Source organism: Neopelma chrysocephalum, unplaced genomic scaffold (genome assembly GCF_003984885.1).
Source record: "Neopelma chrysocephalum unplaced genomic scaffold, ASM398488v2 Primary Assembly neopelma1_42, whole genome shotgun sequence".
Lineage (NCBI taxonomy): Eukaryota > Metazoa > Chordata > Aves > Passeriformes > Pipridae > Neopelma > Neopelma chrysocephalum.
The window spans coordinates 14,349,722-14,370,186 of NW_020897700.1; the positions used below are offsets into that span (position 1 = coordinate 14,349,722).

Here is a 20,465-nt window from a genome sequence, read left to right on the forward strand (position 1 = left end):
GGGAAGGGGAGCAGGACCTGAACACAGCAGAATAAAATAGAGCCATGAAGGTGCCTTTATTGTAGCTAAAACTTCAATGTATATTATGTGTTCAAATGAATAAAATACAATACTCAACATTCATATCTTTAGAGATGCGGGAAGTGTGGAATTGTGACAACCTTGATATTGTGCATGAGTAGGTTTAATTTTAAAGGATTCTAACTAATCATCTCCTAATGTGGATTTACAAGTTGTACCATGTATAAAAAAATGAAATGCCTATAAAAAGGTTTAAATTTATTGACAGTTTGCATGAAAGTTAGATTCAGCTTGGATTCAGCTAAGACATTTATTGAAGCTGACTGGGAGTGGGAAATAACTTGGTCTGTAAAACAGCTGAAAGAGAAATGTTTTGGTATGAATTATCTAGGTACTTTAAAAAGATTGTTGTATGGATAGGAATGTAGAATGTGAAGCAAATGCAATTGCCATTCTTGTAAATAACTATTAGTGTTAAAGCTCACAATTATGTTTCTCCAGCAGGTCGTGTCTGTTTTGTGTTGGATACAGAAGACCTATTTGGTCCTAAGAACGATCAGAAAAAAAACCTTTAAATAAAATAGGAATATTTCGCAATATAGCATGCAATTTATACCACAGCTAAGCATAAGAATTTTGACTGAAAAACTGTAAGACTTGATCCGTTTCCTCTAGATTTGAAGGCTTTAATGATGCAGTTCTTTACTGTGTCTTGACAGCATAAAACTGGTTTATAGAGCTGTCTTTCTATTAACACTTTCACCAAATGCAGTGAGGTAATAATCACACAGTGTAGAATTAAAACTTAATTTCCATATACGTTTTAGTTTAGAAAAACAGAAAACAAGTCCACTTTAGAAGTGGGCTGTTTGAGGGGAATTAAAATGACTTTCACCTACGTATTTTCCAAACTGATAATGTAATGCTGTGCATTTATATGCTGATATATTGGAAGTGCCAGGCACTAGTTCAGGATATTTTGTTAAATAATATTCTAGTTTTGTGTTTTTTAAACCTGAAGCATCATGGTTTAGAGTTTTGTTTCAATACTTAAAGGATTGTGTTAAATTGAAGATTGTTTGAAATTAATTCAGTTTTACATTTTCAAATGTTAGAGGTTTTTTATTACTCTTTTTGTGTGTGTTGTAACACAAATAGTTATTTTTGGAAAGGGAGGAAGGAACAGCTCTCCTTTTGTGAGTGCCTTTTCCCAGGAGTGTCAGTACACAAGGTCCTAAAGAATTGTCTGAAGCTTTACAGAGCAGAAGGTAACAATTGCTCCATTGATTCTCAAAAGGCACAGAAGTCTGTAGGCAGGACCCCCATTAAGATCTGCGGTGCCTTTTTACTGGGGTATTTGTTAAAGATTACCAATCTTGATAATACTGAATTTCAAAAGCTAACTCTTTAAACTAGAAGAATAGGAGAAAGTGGTAACAATAGCTCAGTGACTATGGTCTCATATTGTGCTTGCTTTTGTGACCCATGCATCAAAAGAAAATTTCCCCCAGAAGGGGTGCTTTTGGGTGTACTGCAGCTGAATTGTATATTATGTTTCAGCTTCAGGTTACAAAAACAATCATGTTATGAAGTACAGTCAGCAACAGGATGCAAAGTCTACCTCCTGGAAGGCTTCTGAATTTTTGTCGAGCCCTATCCTAAAGATGTTATAATTAGAAACAATGCTTTCCATTTTTCCCGTGCTGCAAAATTGCTTGTTATCAGCTTAATTAGCTGCCGAAACTTCAATATTTTAAACTGGAAAAAGAGAAATACAGACAAACCTAACTTTCCAGTTATATTGTACCAGTAGGTAAAGGAATGCTGAACTTGGATGGTTTTTTTCCATTTCCTTAGAATGTCATGATTTGGGTTTTTTTTTGCCATTGATTCAATGCATCAAACAATATTGATCATTGTTGCTATTTTTTTTTGTTCTTATAAAATCAGAATATGAATCCCCCACTTCCGCCCCCACCTCTCTTGTCTGCTGCGATCATTGCATCGGCTGCTTCTGGACCTCAATCTACAGGTTTAATTCAAAGGTCTACATCAGGATCAACTGACCAAATGGCACATTTACGACCACAAACTCGTCCAAGTGTGTAAGTAAAATAGAAACTTTTTGCCAGTCAGAAAAATGGAACGAGATCGATAACTTCACCTGTATGTGTATCACGCCAGCTGGCTGCATTCTGCTAGAATTCTCAGAAAGCCAAGCATACAACTCAGAACAAAAGCATGCATAAAGGTGATAGCCCCAAACAGCCTTCATACTGATCATTGTTTATGTCTTAGATAAATATAATCATCTGTTGCTATAGAAAAGGCTCACTTAAAAAATATAAAGTATTTATCCTGCAGAAGATGAATGAATCCTTGTGTTAGTGCTGAATACTGTATAACTCACAAGTGTCAAATAGTGGAGTAAATTTATTCAATGTTTTCCATTAGGTATGGTATGAGAAGGCTATTCTCATATGAAGTAACTTGTGCCAAAACACCAAAAGCACTGTATTTCATTTAGACTGTTGTTATATTAGCATGTTACTGTCAGATTACTTGTGTCAGTTGCAATTGAAATTTGACTGAAGATTCTACAGTACACTTAATTATTGGGTGGCAATTCGGAATGAAGGCAGAGAGCTGCTAGTTAGCACTCCATCTTCACACTTATAATACAAGCAAATGTGCGTCATCCTTCTGGGTGAAAATATTTTGTATATTAACATGTGCTGCTGACAACATCTTCTTGAAAACTTCTTTGTGTGCAGCTTAAGGAATAGGAACTGTAAAAGAAAATAGAAAATTCAGGAGATGCTGAACCATCTACTAGGACACATTTGAATAATGCAAGGACTGCTTTTGCTCCGTGTCTTTCTTTTTATCTTCCCACCAGGTTTCCTCCCACTCCAGAAGAGCGCCCTTCTTGTATAGCAGGTGCATCTGGATTTGGGCTGTTTGTTTGGTGTCAAGCCTTTTAACACTGCTTTTTATGGATTATTGTGCCTAGTGCAGTTAATCAAGTTCTCATCTCATTTACCTCCATCCTCTGTCTTTAAAGGGTTGCTCTATATGAGGATACTAATGAAATTTGGAATGATTTAACTAAAGGGGAAGTTAATGAACATCAATTAAAGCAAATCAATTGCTTTTCCATGGAGCTTCAGTGTGTGGCTTTGTAGATCACCCCTGAATCATGTACCAGTGAAGCCTTCTTCTGCCAGTGCAACTATATGTTCTGCCAGTGCAACTATATGTTTCTTTTAGAGCGTATTTTTGACTTGCTTTGCCGGGTACCTGTATTGCCTTTAAAGGATTTTTGCAGATTCTGCAAAGTTTCTTGGGTAGACAGCAAGAAACAAAACCCTAATGCAAAAAGGAGAAGCATGCAATTAATGCTATTGTTATTATTATTACTGTGCGCAAGAGACAATTTTGATGAACGAATGTTTCGTAAAGGGGAATGGGAAAGACTAGCATTGCAAGTAACTGTGGATCCTTTTCCAAAAAAGGGGATAGTCCACCCATCTGCTTAATTGTCTCCCTCTTGTGAAAAGTATATTCTTTTTGAGAAAATGGGATTTATGAGAATGCTGTTTTCCATAGGTTTGGGTCAATAATTATGTAAACAACATTCAAACATTTTTCTTATGTTCCAACTGTGGCCGAAAATAGAACACTGTAGAGATTATAACAGTATCGCTTTCTAATGTGATAATAGGAAACTGCGCCATCTTATCAAAGACTTCCCTAGGAATGTTCCAAGATGCAACTGCAGGAGCTTCAGCGTTTTTTAAACTTTTTTTCCTAAGAATGCTTTTTAAAAAGGAAAAAATGCAAAATGTTTCTGAACTCTCACTATGATTTCAAATGCACTGTATTATGCATTAGTGTTGCTTGGAAAATAAAAAAGGAAATAAACTTTACAAGTGAGTAACTGCTAACTACCTTACCCATAGACTTCAATTTCCAGTAACATATCTCTTGCACTGCAGTTTGCACAGGGAAACTCCAGTTTTGCAGTTTGTAAAGTAGCTCTGATACTGATCTTTCACTCCCAACCAACAAAACTTCTCCATTCTCCCCAGCCCTCCAAATAAAAAAGAAGTTGGTGTGTCACAAAATGTGAGAGGTACTAGAAGCAGGTGTAGGGAGAGAGAAGTGGGATATGTGGTAGATAAATACCTACTTAATTAAGATAACTAACTTAATTAAGAAGATGGACAGTCCTATTACTAGTATTTTGCATTCCCTTAAAGTGCAGTCGAGAGGGTATTCTTAATTGTCATTTTTTCCTTTACTATTACCATAACTTGTTTTAATAATGTAATGGTATGATGGATCAACTAACCCATAACCCTTTTTGCCATGCCTTCTCATCTCTGACTGAACTCTCTGTGCCAGGAAACACAAGTGATGTTTTCAGTTCTTTTAGCTTTATCGATTGCATCTTTTTTCCTGTCTTTTAGCTATATTGCTATATACCCTTACACTCCTCGGAAAGAAGATGAACTGGAACTGCGGAAGGGAGAAATGTTCCTAGTGTTTGAACGCTGCCAAGATGGCTGGTTCAAGGGAACTTCCATGCATACAAGCAAGATTGGTGTTTTTCCTGGAAATTATGTGGCTCCAGTTACAAGGTATAGTATTATACAAGTGTATAAATAGTTTATCTAGTTTCAAGTCCAAAATTATTCTGTTCTTGTATTTAATGCTAAAATTGGATAATTGAAGGCCTGTGGGCTTTTGTAGCTAGCTAATTTTTTCAGTTGTGTTTTGGTGTTTTGCTTTTAATTTTGGCAGGACGGTGACAAGTGCATCACAAACGAAAGTTCCCATGTCTACAGCTGGCCAAACAGGACGAGTGGTAACTATGGTCAGCCCTTCCACTGCTAGTGGAACATCCCAGAAGCTCCAGGGGAATGGTGTGCCAGTGAACTCCAGCACAGTACCCACAGCTGTGGTTTCTGCAGCACATATCCAAACCAGTCCGCAAACCAAGGTCCTTATGCACGTGACAGGACAAATGACAGTCAACCAGGCTCGCAATGCAGTTAGAACAGGTAAAACAAACAAACAAACAAACAAAAAACTTGTGTAGTAGACAAACTGTAGGGTCTGTCTGGGCAAGTGGCTGGAGTGAGGATATATGTAAATATGTGTTGGGATTTCTTTTAATGTCGTAGTTTACAGTTGAAATGACAATATATCCCTCTGAGTTGTTGAATCTCTTATTATTCTTCTCTAAGCAACTGTGTGTACCTACATACTCCCACTGTTGGGAATTTATATGCAAGTACTTTAGGTGGAATTTTTTTTGTTCCAGCAGTATCTGGGACAGGGACATTCTCTGAGCTTCCCCACCCATATGCAATTCATGTAGTAGTAAAAGTGAAAAGAATATCTGAGTCATAGCTTATTTTTTGTGTGTTAACTGCATAACAGCTACAGATTGCTCTAATTTAGCATTCACTTTTAAATCATCTTTTAACGTCTTTGAATACCTGTAGTGTTCATTCCTTCTTCTTTTTCAGGTCTCTGTCTCAGGGTTGGTCCTTAGGCTTTCCAGTTTGTTCTCTAACCTTGACTGCAACTTCTTTCAGCTTTGATTCTGAAACACCAAGGCTATACTGCCTTCAAGATCCATATAATCTATGTAGCAAAATTCTGTATTTCTGAAAGGTATAAATCTGCATTTATTGTCTGAGGCAGGCCACATCATAGTGAAACATGCCTTCTTGTTATTTAAATGCAGATTCAAAAAGATTGATAGTGGTGTTTTCAAGAGGTTTTGTTTACCAAATCCATGCACTCCTCTGTAGATTTACCAGGCTAAGAAAATTCTTCACAACTGGAGCCTAATCTGTTCCAGTTCCTCCAAGAGCCTTAAAGGAAAAGGGAAAAGAAAAACTCCATTTCAGACTACCCAGCGTTTCCTCTTTCAGCCTTGAATTTAGGGAATGAGATCTCTTGGCTGCGAGTCATGGCAGAAAGTTTTTTTAAAAAAACAGAGCAGAAGTGAAAGCAAAAGATGCTAATGGTATGATCTGTTATCTCCTTAAGAATGGTTATTTCTTATGGTCTCAAGTTCCATGAATTAGCCCACTCCCTCTTCAGAGTCATGCATCTCCTAAAACACCCTGTGCATGTTCAGATGTCAGCACCAGGTTTGCTTTTGAAGGTAGGATATGTACATATGTCTTTAGGTATTTTATTTCCTTAATTGGTCCCATCTTTCTCCGGTCCGATCTTAGGCTGGAACAGATGTGCTAGTTCTCTGTAACAACTTTATTCGTTACCTTTAAATAAAAATAACCAGATGCTGTTGGCAGCTAGTAAGAGAAACTAAGCAAAGCATCTGTACTTTCCTGCCTCTCAGGCACAGGTGGTTTCTGCTCTAAATGTTTCTTTTGAGCTGTGTAGAAGCTTGCACATGACAGCACCAAGGAGAAAGCTCCTGTGGGCTCCAGAGGTCTTTCTCTCCCTGCATCTCTGCACCGCTGTCAAGACAAATAAGCTTTTACCCTTCCATTTAGCTGACAAATGTGACAACATACTTCCCACCAAGTTTTCAAGTCCAAAATGGAAAATTCAGAGGCGCTGCACTCTCTATGCAGAGAACTTAACATTGGATTCTGTAAGGGTGTACTGTTCAGTCACAAATACAGATCTGTCCCTTATAGGGACCTGAGAACTGAAGCAATAATGGCTGCTTTATGTTCAAATGTTACAGAGCACTTTGTAGTCAGCATCTGAAACATGATCATATTGAGCTTTCTCTAGCTGAGTGTTACTCTCTTGGTGAGGCTTCACAAATCAATGCTGCATTTTGCGGGACTGTTCTCCAGTTTCAGTTTAGCTCAGGGCTTTGAGGACCCTTCTTCAATGGTCTTAGTGAAATATTGCTTGACATCATCTTTGCTGAGGGAATATGCATCCTTTGATTAAAAGGAACTATGAAGAAAACATACATTCTGCCTATTTCATTAAAGGCTAAACTTCATGAAAATAGGGTGACCTGTAGCATTTTTCCTATCAATTCCATCAGGGATAAGAAAACCAAACCAGAAAGCTATTCCATGCTTATAGTACATAAATTGCATATGAGTGTAGATGTATCTTGAAGAATAGCAGCTACTTGTAAGAAAACTGATGTCTCATGAACAAAAGACAGCATTAATAATTGTATTTTTTTCCAAAATAATCTTGCTGCACTCTCTGTATCTTTTGAAATGTTCATGCTACTCAGAGTTAGCAAGGGTCTGCTACAGGGGAAGAGGTTATCTATCAAAAAATTAGACACAGCATTTAATGATGCACCTTTTTTTTAAGAAAGAACTTATGCTTCTTATCATAGGGATTGTAATTAGGTATAATACTGTAGAATTGTTATGTCAAATTTGGGAACTTTGTCAATCTATTCTAATACATTGTTGCTGCAATCTAACCAGCTTACCAAGGGAATTTGTAGAAAGCAGAATAAAGCGAGCAAGTGCTGTAGGTTTGATTTCAGGATATCACTTATAACAAGTCTGAAACTCTAATTAGTATCTAAAAATCAAAATGAATTGATACATTTGAGATGTACATGTACCAAGCTAGAGGTATGACCCCTCCTTCGACAGAACATTTTGAAATATTTGAAGGAGAGAAGCTGTGCAGCACTGGGGTGCTGCATTTTGCCTCATATTGTTCAGTTAAAATGTCTGCACTTCAGAGATGTCAAAGCTGTTGAAATGATCCAAAAGCATGTATGATTGACCATATGACTATAATAGCAATGTTACTTTTTGGAAAGGATTAATTAGCTCATGCAGAACTCTGTGCTTTGCAGCTCAGCTGCAACCCAGGTTAGTATACTCAGCCTTGTGCTGTTTTCCAGCTTCCAGTGTAGATGTTTCTTTTATTTCACAGGGGTATGAGTAAATCCACTTCTATATTTAAACATCCCAAGAGACAATAGCTTATGTTTTCAGAGAAACCACTCGTAGCAGTAGTTGCCACTGTACTTATTGTTTGAAAGACCTACTAAATCTGTTGTGGATTTTGTGAATAGTTTAGGGAAACAATCAATTATATTTTTAGCAGCTTCTATAAGGAGTGTTTCTTCCTACTTTCATTATGTGCTCGGACAACTACATATTATATTAAAAGGAGCAAACCACTTCCAGACAATATTTAGCTAGCTCTTAGGTACTAAAATGTAATCTTCACTTTTCATCTCTGTCTGTATGTGAAGCATTTCACTTAGCAGCTTGGATATCTCCACAACAGTTGCAGTGCTGTTATTCGTCTGTTGCATAGTGGTGCAAGTAGGGTACCATATGCTACTACTTTATTCAGGTAAGATAAATTTGATGCTGTGTATCATGTCACTATGTAATAGGAATGAAAGTTAAGAAGGTAGGAAGCAAACTTTTTGTGACTGATTAGCTATAACACAGTGACTGCACCTCTCTTTGTGTGTTTTGTGAAAAGATGAACTATCTCAGGTTTTATTCTTTTGTTCCAGTTGCCTCACATAGTCAAGAAAGACCTACGGCAGCAGTCACACCCATACAAGCACAAAGTCCAACATGCCTTATTCCTGCAGCTGTGATCATTCCCCACCACTCTGCTGCCTCCCAGCAGCTCCAGCCCCAGCTTTCAAATAGTGCTGCTTATGTCACAGCTGTGAATGTGAACCGCTCAACCATCCCACTGGCATGTGCAGCAGCTTCTTTGAATTCTCCTAACGTTGCTGCTTCATCTTTGGAGGGAGATATTAGCGGAAAAACTGTAAACACACACCCTGGAGCTCCTGCATCTCCAGAGAATGCTTTAGCAGCTGGTGGAAATGCTGCTGTCAGTAAAGCAGACAAGGATGGCAAGGTGGGTAGAGAATAAAATCATTCCCTTGAATTCTCCTGTTTTTATCATACAATCTTTTAAGAGATTAAAAAACATGACCAAAAAACCCCCATGAATGTGGGAACATAAAAATTTCAGTCTAATAAAATAAAATTAAAATCAGTATTCTTTTAGGTTGGCTTCCTTATTAAGCAGACACATTGAGAGGTTATGAAAAACATGTTACCAATAATGTTTGTTGGACAAACAAAGAATGCACATAGTTTTTTTTTTCTAAATGTACATCATTACAGTCTGTAATGATTCTGCTTTCTTTTCTTCTCTTTGAAGTATTTTCCTCTATGTCTAAACTCATTCTCACTATTCACCAAGTCATGTGATTATATTATATTGTAGTCCAAAAAATTCCTCCAACTTTATATTTGATTTTCTTTTACAGTTGTGGTGTAGTTAGAAATTTTTTTTCCTTGGGACAACTGTCTTTACATCTCAAATGTTTTAGAATTTACCTTGCTACTCTTCAGCCACATGCTGATGTGGCTGCTGAATGTAATTTATGAAGATTTTAATCTTAGGCTGTACACTAATGTCAGCCACTTTTTAGTTATTTTTGTTGATTATTCTTGAATGGATGTACCTAAAACTTTGTTTTAAAATTATTTTAGCCATAGACATTGAAATCAGACTGAGGTGCCCTTAAGGAGGGATTTTAGAAAACTTATTTATAGTTTAAGGTGAATGATGCTAATATATTTGGACCGTTTTAATTTCTTTTTCTTTCCCATTTGCTAGACAGCAGATCTTTGCTGAAATACGTTTAAGTTATTGGAGACTTGGAAAAAGTACTGAGGATTTTTTAATTCACCAATTCCACTACATCCCAGGCTATAAAAAAAATCTCACATTGCTCATGCTTTTCTCTGTCTGTGGTTAAATAGGGTTTTTTTGTCTCCAAGACTCACAATCTGGCACCTCTCGTAAACACTAAATTCACTCAGTCAAAGGGTTGGTAAGAAGATCGCTGCCCACACCCCTTTAAAAAAATACAAGAAACACAAAAAGCTACTTAAATAATTCTCTTCAGGGTAGGTAATAGTCTTCAGGGATTCTTGTCTGGACAAGCAAAAAGAATGTTTACAATCCTCCCCTCTAGCACGGCAGCAAAACACAATACATTCTCCTTGGGGCAAATTTCTGTTAAGTCACAAAGATCTTCCCTTGCTGAGGGAGGATAAATAAAAGAAACTTATCTAAACAGCAGCTTCCAGAGCAGACTTTTCTCCCTGCTTGGTTAGAAATTACTCTTTATGTCTTCCTGGAAATGCCCATGTTAATGAAATGTTTTACTTTTTAAGTTCCTGTTCTGGGAATCTAACTCATCACACCTTTTTCTAGAGAACCATTTGGTACAGAGAAGTTGGATTTTAAGTTAAGGTTTAATCTAACCAAGTGAAAGGACTTAGCCAGTTTATGGTCTTAATTACTTATTGATTTTCTCTTTAGAATGTTAATAATTTGCTTTTTCTTTTATAATTTTCATCATTATCTTTTTAATTTTTACAATCTCAAGTATCTCATCATTTACTGAGTCCTCTCTGAGCACGATGTCATCTTTCGGAAGGAAATGTTCAGCTCTTTTTACAGGAGACTTTTGTTCTAAAATGAGGCACTGCTTTTGGTTTACAGAAAGAAAAAAAAGGTTTGCTGAAACTACTTTCTGGAGCATCCACTAAACGCAAGCCGCGATTGTCACCTCCAGCATCACCAACGCTGGAGGCTGAGCAAGCAGCCGCAGAGTTAGCCTTACAAGGTGCAGTGGGGCCAGAGCTTCCATCAGCAGGCACTCACAGCAAAGCTGGACCGTGTCCCACTGACAGCGAGGCCTCTGGGCTGGCACAGGAATCATTGCATCGGAAAACGAGTTCCCTGGATTCTTCTATTCCAATAGCACCACCACCTCGGCAGCCTTGCTCATCCCTGGGTCCGGTCCTGAATGAATCCAGGCCTCTTGTCTGTGAAAGGTAAATTATCCTATGCAGCCAGGCTTGGGCAAACCAAGGAAAAAATCCATTCTCAGACACTTGTAGTGTGTATCAGAACTGCTTCAAAATGCTGAGATTTATAGCAAGATGAAAGTTTTTAACAATACTTTATTTACTTATCAATGAATACTCATGTTTATATTTGTTTACTTTTCATATTACTTTAAAGTATTTGAATGAATAGACACTTAAATATGATGATCACAGGTTTGGTATGAAAAGTGAAGTAGATAAAATAGGCATCCTATTTTGCAAAACAAAAGCACATTATGTTCTTGCATTTATGAATATCAGGTTAGTCCTTTAAGATTATTAGCAGTGCATAACTGCCAGCCTAAATATATGATGAATGAGACCTTTATCTATGTGTAGGCTTCTTAATGTGTGATTTCTTGAGCCATTGCAAAGATACTTTTACTGCCCAAATGCCCCGTGACTGTGCACTCCATGTAGCAAGCTCTAGGGCAGACTCCATGTTCTGGCAAGTGAGTCTGAAAAACATATAATTGTCTTAACTCCGAAACTGACAGGCAGTTGCTTAGAAGTTCCGTCACTTTTGTGTCCATCTATTGTTTTCCAATTTCCAAGTCCTCAGTAGATTGCACAGACCGTGAAGGAAGTGGCAGTTTCCTAACTACTGTCTCTTTTATTATTCCTGGTAGCAGACAAGCAGTATAAAGAGTGTCATAGGATTTCTTTTGCAGTAGATACAAGATTTTGTGTAGAGGGAAAAAATAGTAGAGTTGCAATGTTAACAGCCCTAGGACTGAACTGATTCAAGCTGGCTATTGTAAACTTTGTTTTGATACTATTAACTCACGTGTGTGAGCATGCTGTTGTACTTCCAGAGGCCCACTGATCTTAAGCTATACCCATACATTAAGATCCAGACAATATGTAACTTTCTATGTGTCTTTTAGTTCACTTCTGTCATACCTTTAATATTTTTGAAAAGGTTATTACTGTTTCTATGCAATTTCCTTGCAGGAAATTCTCTTTCATACTGAATTTCTGAAGTAGATTTACACTTAGAAATGGGAAATAAAATCTGAAAGACTTTTCACTAAGAATAACATTACTTATTTTCACATTATTGTAAGTCTTTTTAGCACAGTAATATGTTTTTATGCTTTGAATGTGAAAATAATATCAAATTCATTCCGGCATGACCAGTGCATATTAGTGTAAAGCTAATTCTATCCTCACAAAAAATAGGTTTTTTATTTCCATGGTGGAAAATTCTTTTCTCAGAACTACTTAAAGAAAATGATGCTGTATATTTTTATTGATCTAGTAATAACATATACTCAAACATTCTCTTAATGTTAAATGTTAAAAAATATTTTAAGTGGTAATTGCTACTGGAGAACTGCTAATACAAGATCATTCTCGTTGGTGGTCATGCAGAATTGTTACATTTTTGCCAGTGTATTTAAATAGAATTTCATCTGGGTTCCCTTTGTCCTTTTCAGGACAGGGTTAATGTTTTTCCTGAGCTGATGTGCACATTTCATTGGCTGAATTGCTTAAAATGTGTTGGTTAATAATACTTAAAATTTACACAGTACCCAATATCTTCAACGTAATTTATAACCATTGATTACTCTTCAGCATTTTGGAAGACGGGGTGGGTAAGAACCATAGTTATGATGCAATAGCAACTTCAGTGAAAATTTTGAGTTGAGGAGGAAAATATTCTTGAGGATAAACTCAATAAAAAGGTCTTGTTAGGATTATTCTGTTCTTAAATCTCACAGTTCCAATCTCAGATTACAATCTGACTGGAAAAAGAAACAGTACTTTTCCTATTCTGACTCTGGATTTGCAGTGTAATATTAGTGTTCGAGTTTTATTTTGAAAGGTGACTAGAGGATTTAGGAGTCAGATTCTGCTGATTATTTTGCATGAATTAGGAGCGAAAGAGGCTGGCTCAACTCTGGAAAGCACTTGAAAATGTTCCTGGTTTGGATACAGAATTTTCCTCGAAGTCCTTGCTTCCTTTAAGATTCTATATCGAATTTTTATGTTAATCCCACTGTTTCTCCATTCACTAGAACTGCAGGTTGTCCAAGGGTATGTCTTTCCTGTATGTTCTACAGAAGTTAGAAGTAAAGTTTGTGAACTTTTTTCCAATCATACCAAATAAGTGGATGGACATCTGATTTGTTTGATAGTAAACAAGCTCTTAGTGACGTGTTTGCAAATGGATACTTAACACCATTGGCCATTTCACTAAAGGAAGGGAAGATTGTGACATTCTCTTAAATCCTACTACTGCAGGTCTTCTCTGTTGTTCCTATTCCTATATTCACTCTTCTCCTGTGAACTATGTTGATTGCTTGCTGTGGTCCATGGTCTTTCATATGTTCCTTGTACAGAAGGAGCAGAGATGTTTAACAGAAATTTCTGCCAAGCCTTGATTAGAGTTTGGAGAATTCCTTGAGTCACCTTGAGACTCTGCAGTGGAGTTCAGTCATTTCTTCTGATTCTCCAGACAAGACACAAGTTGTCTTGAGGTGTTGTGATTTCTTGTATTGATGTGGCACTGACAAGGCCAAGGATCACTGTCTTTTCTTTAAAAAGATAGACTCAACTCCCTGCAATTCCCAGTGAGACATGCTATGCTATGAATATACAGGAATTTCTTTATCTGAGGAGTTTAGTTTTTTCCATGACAAGAGTTAAAAGAAAGTGGCAAGCTCTTTTCATGAGCTTTCTCTTTTAGAGGTAAACATTGCTTAAATAGCCTTAAATTTTACATTAAATACACAGCACTGTAATAATTAACTACCCAGCACCCTGCAATGGTGTTAAAGACCTGAAGTTGAACCTAAATACATATCACTGCATATCCTAAACTATAAAATGAATTCTTCATACAATTAGAGTGAAGGACAGCAGTAATTTTGTTCTGTGATTAAAGTGACCCCAAGTCATTTTATCCACCACAAAATGACTGGTGTAACATCTGCTCCCAGTGAGCAAGCCAGTGGCTTTAGAGGGCAGCAAGTCTTACCACATCTGGCAGCATTTAATGCTGTTAATTAAATGCTAAGAATCAGTCTGCCCTAGATGGGTGTTGGTTATCTGTAGGAGTCAAGGCACCCACTCAGCAGACAGAAGAGATGCTCAACAGCAGGGCAGAGATGAGCTGAAAAGTAAAAATTCAATGTGCAAGAAAAAGTATGAGTTTAACTTGTGTAATGATAGTAATTCCAACATTCTGTGTTTTCCTTAGCTAAAATTTTCTGCATATGAAAAAGTATTTTTATCCACTTGGTGATCAGGCAAACCACAGATAATTGTCCAAAAATTGACTACAACTATCTGGGAAGAAAAGCAGTATTTTGTGTCCAGTGAAACAGAAGCAATGAAAAAAGGGAGAAACACATGAAAGATACAATCTTTTTCATGTTACTGAAAAATGTGAGAAATGCTAATATTAAAAATAAAAAGTAGAATGGAGAAATGTGAAGACAGATCACCATCCTCCTCAAAATAAAAAATAAATTCACAAATACAAAGCAAAGGCACTGTGGGATATGGCCAGACACATTAAGAATACTAGCAAAGAACTGATGGCAAATATAGTGGCTACTTCTGGAAAGCTAAAGTACTTTCATTTTTATAATATTAACATTCTATCACTAGCTGATTAAAAAGAACTGGGATAATATTTTGAAAATTAATGAAAAATAATATAAGACAGTTAAAGAAAAAAAGAAAGAAGAAAACATAGTTGTACAGCTTAGGTGTATGTAAAATATTAAGATTAGATGACCACAAAAGATCTGCAAATTTGACCTTCAGACATTGAAAACATTTGGAAATACTGAATAAGGAGGCAAATAAGGAGGCAAACATGTGGGAATGAACATGTTTTTTCCAAAACATAGGTCATGATTATTTTTCTCCAGGGACCTTGCAATGAACTTTTGAGATAAAGCATAAGCTTTTTACTTTGCATGAAATTGGTAGTTTTGGCAGTATGTTGTTGATGATGAAATAAATAATGGAAAAAGTTTTTGTTCCACAGCTGATTCAGGGTGATCTAGATAGACAGCTGTGTGAATGTGCGATGGGTCTGGATCTGATCACCCCTCTTTCGGCAAATAGAGTTTGTAAAATATGGCATAAAATTTGGAGAGGAACATGTGCAAAGCCAAATGAGTTTCTTCTCATGAAACATTGAAAAATATAGTAAAATAGCATTTTAAAACCAGGAGTGCTGTGCTCTGTTTTAGACACTAGATTACAAGATTGATATCAAAACAGTCGGAAGCTAAAATTTGATGAGAAGTACCAAATTACTGCAGCGTTGAGGTTGCTCAACACCGTATGGAAAGCTCAGGACAACAGTATTTCTGCGCTAGCTGGTGATCCTCTAGAGAGGGCAAAGAGAAGATGGGTTTTTGCAAAGCTGTTTGTTTTAACACTCAGCGAGCAGCAGCAGCAGAACAGATTAGTCTATCAATTCAGGGGAGCACAGAGGTTACTGACAGAATTAGAAAATAAAACCAAGCATGTTTCGAGTCAAATGTTTACAGGGCAGCATTCGACAGAGTGCAGTGTAAGGCAGGCAGTTATTCTTTCTTTAAACTCATTTTTTAAACAGGCTCTCTTTTGGATAAAATTAGTGCTATGTAGTGTGCTGGTTAATTTTCAGCCTGGAAGCAACCTACTTATTAACAACAGTAGAAGTTTTTCACAGCTTTATTGCAGTTCTGTATCCTTCACTATTTTGTCTTTGTCCTGCCTGAGTAAAGACTATTGTTTTAACTCAAGTAGTTTACAGTCTCAGTAAAACTTGCAGTCTATTAAAAATATTTGGTTCTTATTTCCTGAGTCAGCATTAAAACCCAAGTTGCCCACAGCAGAGGTTAGTGCAGGCCTAGGTTGGATGTGAAGCATTCTGAAGCTGCACACTAATAAATCTTGTAATTGGCTTGGTAGCTTTTATGAACCATGAATCTAATAATTCCAGTCCTCTAAAATCTGGGGATTGCCATGACTGAAACAGTCCTAGTTTATAAGTCACTAGTAAATAACATTTGACAACTGATTAGGTCCAAATATGATTTGCTATACGTAGATTTCCCAAGACACTTTAATTATTTATAAAGTGTTGCTACTCTTTTCTGAATACTTTTAACTATCTGGACAGACTTCATTTTTGTTTTATATGTTCTTAAGCAAAATGTACTACTACAACACAGTATCTTTCTCTGCGGTATCTTATTATGGGTATAATGAGCTGGAATTGGTATTCCATCCTTTACTAGACTATATCTTGTTCTTTTGTCTTTTCGTCAGAATGTTAATTTATTTTAATCTATTAACATAATAAATTATTTTAAGCTTATTAAGATAATAGTTATCATAATCTATGAAGTAATCTTCATGAGTGCAAAATGTTCTGATTTTAATGGAAAATTCTATTTTTCCCAGCAGATTTCCTAGCACTGCCTTTAACACTCTTAACTTTAGAAGCTTTTGAATTTTAGTCAGCCATTGATTCTATTTGATTTGATCATGCAGACATTATTGATTGTATTACTAAGAATTGAGTTATAATATCTGTCATAAAAATTGATCAAGAAGCTAACATGATTGTCTGCAGAGCCGCAACACCTAAATTTTAGGTTGATGCGAACTGAAACCACAGTAGAAGAGACTGAGTGGTGTTATGCATGTTTAAAAATAGAGAGAGAAGAATGTAGCCTCTTTTTACTGCACTCATATTTGAAAAGTGATTTTACTGTGACAAACTCGAAAAATATACTTTTCTTTGTGTCAGGTGCTTAAGAAAATTGTTGAATTGAACACTTTTAAAAATGTTTATTTTTAATATAGTAGTACACAAATTGTAAAGCTGTGTCCAAATAAGATGGCATGTTCTATCCTGAAAAGTTTCTAAGAAAAATGAAAATAATTTAAAACAGCAATGCAAATTAATAGGTTTTGTTCCTGCTTTTAGTTCTGTGCCTTTCCTGAAGAGCCATTCCTGGGGTAATATCATATTAAACATACAGTTGTAAAATTATGCTTAGTTACTGCTGTGAAAGCTTTGATTATTGTTGAATCATGCTGACAAATTTATATTGAAAAAAATAATTACAGTTTTCTCCTGTTGTTTAACCATTGTCTGGATTTTTATAGGGATCTTGGCGAAAAAAAATTGATAGGATATGTATGCATTTTGACTTAAATTTGTTATGTTGCTATTTTTATTATCTGTTCAAGACATAGTTATTACGTACTCTGGAAAGAGTTCTAGGCAGTTTTCTGTTTTCAAGAGCTTTAACAGGCTTTTAAAAGCATTGGTTTAAAAAAAAAAGGCGAAAAAAAAAGAACCTAAACTGTGGGTTTTTTTCTAATTACACAGGTACAGGGTTGTGGTATCCTATCCTCCTCAGAGTGAAGCAGAACTTGAACTTAAGGAAGGTGACATTGTTTTTGTACACAAAAAACGTGAGGATGGCTGGTTCAAAGGCACTCTGCAACGAAATGGAAAGACTGGCCTTTTCCCTGGCAGCTTTGTAGAGAACATTTGAGAAGATTCATTCCAAGAGCTTCAAATCATACTGTACTGTAAAATAGCACAAATATTTTGCCAGAAAAAGCACAGTCATGAAATATTTTCAAATGACTGTAATGTAAACAAAAATCTACATATTTTTACAGTGTCTATAGCACAATTACACCAGCGAAAAAAGAAGATGAAGGCATCTGCTGGTTTTATCACTTTGAATTCTTAAGTGTGATGTGTGCCTTGTACTGTCTGATTTATTATATAGAGGAATTTTTTTCCCCCAAGTATGTTACATAAATGAACAATTGTTTACAAGGCTGTAACTAATTTATTCTTGGGTTTTTTTTAAACTTGAATTTTGTGTAATAGCTAAAATTCTTGTGACTATGATTTTAACAAATTATTAATTTATGAAAGAATAACCAAGGGGAAGCTGGATTCTCTCCTTAAGAGCAAGCAATTATATCTGATAAAGAGCCTCCCGTTTTTCCTCTGGACATTTTTCCCCTACTGTGTCTGACAGTGGAGTAAGTCTCTGTTGTATGAGTTAATGTTGAGTGGTGGTGATGTGGCGTCAAATAGAATTTGCCAAATGGGGAAAAAAATGTGTATTTTCTTTTTTTGGACAGAGAAAAAAAAAAGTCAGTGGTGTTCCTGAGTCTAGTTTTACTTCTTCATAAATCACCCTAGTAGAGTAATGTTTCCAGGAGGCAGAGATGCATGCGAACAACTGAATAAAACCATCTCAAGGTTAGGATCATCTCAAGGTTAGGAAGAAAGACATTTAGGAGTACTAACAAGAAATTCTCTATACCTTCTCTTTATGTAATAACTTGGCGATTTGAACAAAGCTTAGCTTTGTATATTTGGCCAGTTCTTTGGGCATTTAGCGCTCAGGATCCAACAAAATTGGAAGGAATGTTAAAGCCCAACACTTAGAATGAATATAACTTGAAAACATCTGTTTGATAAGACTGAATATAAAAATAAAATTATAAGTTGTACTTAATGTCTAAAAAATGCCTAAGACGTGTAATTTGCTTTTTTCTTCTCAAACTGATCTGCATGGCCAAGAGATGTTTTAAAATGTCTGAGCAATAGTGGTGGTAAGTGATGCACTTGTGTTAAAGTAAAAGGCTGTATGAAACACTGTGAAAACTTTACTAACTTCTTAACCATTGCTACTTTGGTATGTTCTGACTTTTTCTTTGTCTTGCATGTGTTACTCAATTCCTGCAGTAATGTAACTGTGCATGGTTGGCATTTTCCATTCCAATTTCCTGTTGCTGGGTTATTTTGCTCTGAAAGTTTCCCAAAAGCCACTTGACCAAAACTAGTGAGGAACTCGCCTTCAACCAGAGAAGGTGTCCAGTGTTTGAATCATTAATCAAATATTGTAATATCCTTGCAGCTGATGGATATAAAGAATGCAGCCTGCAAGAAATACATTGTTTGTCTTTCAGGGTTTTGTTAGAGATTTGACACTGGTGAACACATGCGCTACTCAGCTGTACTTTTTTTTATTATTTTATTGTTTGATTATAGCAGTTTAATGGTGATTTCTTTTGGTAAGACACTGAGCACCATCATCTCCATTTAAATCCATTTAAATCTGATGTAATTTGGCTGTTACTCAGCACTTTACAAAGGGAAGCCAGTAAGGTGATTCAGTGTCACACAGTACACACAGAAACAGTGATGAAAAAGTACACATTGATATGTTAAATCCTTATAATTTTTTTGAAGTTATACATTGAAAAATATAAAATGTTAATATCAGGTAGTATCATGATGGTCTTAAAAACAAGAAAAAATATATCTATAAATATATTTAGTTGGACATGACAGCATTCCCAAATTAACCGTCTCTCTGAAACACTGTATAATTCATTTTTTGCATTTTTAAAGATTTTTAAATAGTTTACTTGAATATTCATGTAATATATAAAGGTATTGTGAAATGAATTTTAGTTAGAAAGAAGCTGATATCAGCTTTTGTCAGCATAAATTGGCACTAGTGTGTCGTAATCTTATTTTGGAAAATTTAGTGCATTTTGTATTAAAGACTACTAAAGGTTAATTTTTTTCTATCTCTACACTCCATATTTTAAAGTAAGTGACTAATTTACCTCTATTAATAGAATTTCATGGTGTAAAGTCAGTTAAAAATCAGATTTTAATCCAATAGTTTTGTTAGATGGAATACATTTTAATTGATTTTTTTAACATTGAGTGAACATTTGTAAAAAGGGCTTATTACATAGCAGTGCAACAATGACAAAAATGCAGTTTATCATGCCTTTTTTTGTGATCTTTTAGGGGTTATTTTTTGGTTTTGGCTTGGGATTAATTCAGTGTAGAAACAGACAAACGCTGTGCATTTGCTTTGTGTAATTCATAACAAATTTTGTAAGGTATTTTATATCTATGTTTGAAGTCCAGTGAATGTTAAGTGTTTGATTTACTATGTTAAACTTCCAATCCTAATAAATATTTTCTTAGCAAACAGCTACATCAAATAGTGTATGCAAACATTAAACATAAATTACTTGTAAAGAATTTGACAATAAAATTACCAGAACTTAATTTTGGAATTCCCAGGAGGGTATTTCTGCTCAGAGAGAAAAAGTCTTCAGATTCCATAAGAAGGTTGGAATGATGAATATAATGCAAAAATTGTAGAGAGAACTGAGAATCTGACTGATCTTTTCCCATCTCCATTTTTCTGCAAGTAACTTCAGAAGAGGTAGGTAAATCCATCTCAGTCTGTTCATGATGGACTTCAGTCTCATCACAGTATATCAGGTGCACAAGTCATAGACTGCTTTCTCTCGAGAATGAAGTCTGGTGTAATGGACCTACTGTGTATATATTGAGAGAGAGTCCCCAGCCCTGAGGGTGAAGCATCTGCCTGAACTTCCAACTGAGAGCAAAAGTGTAGGGTGGCAAAGACTCGTTTGCCCTGAAGAAGTTTGCTGTGCACAGCAGTCACACAGTAACTGGCTAACTAGAGGATC

General features: G+C 35.9%; 1 protein-coding gene across 3 annotated transcripts in view; it reads left to right on the forward strand.

Moving 5' to 3' along the window:
* Positions 1-20,034, forward strand: part of SH3RF1 (SH3 domain containing ring finger 1) — an 85,746-nt gene extending 65,712 nt beyond the window's left edge. For all 3 annotated transcript variants that reach the window (XM_027676749.1, XM_027676747.1, XM_027676748.1), the window contains exons 7-12: positions 1,972-2,126; positions 4,494-4,664; positions 4,828-5,087; positions 8,537-8,895; positions 10,561-10,895; positions 17,302-20,034. In XM_027676749.1, coding sequence (XP_027532550.1) covers positions 1,972-2,126; positions 4,494-4,664; positions 4,828-5,087; positions 8,537-8,895; positions 10,561-10,895; positions 17,302-17,470 — 1,449 coding nt within the window. In that variant the 3' untranslated portion in view covers positions 17,471-20,034. The remainder of the gene's footprint in view (positions 1-1,971; positions 2,127-4,493; positions 4,665-4,827; positions 5,088-8,536; positions 8,896-10,560; positions 10,896-17,301) is intronic.
* Positions 20,035-20,465: the final 431 nt, after the last annotated feature.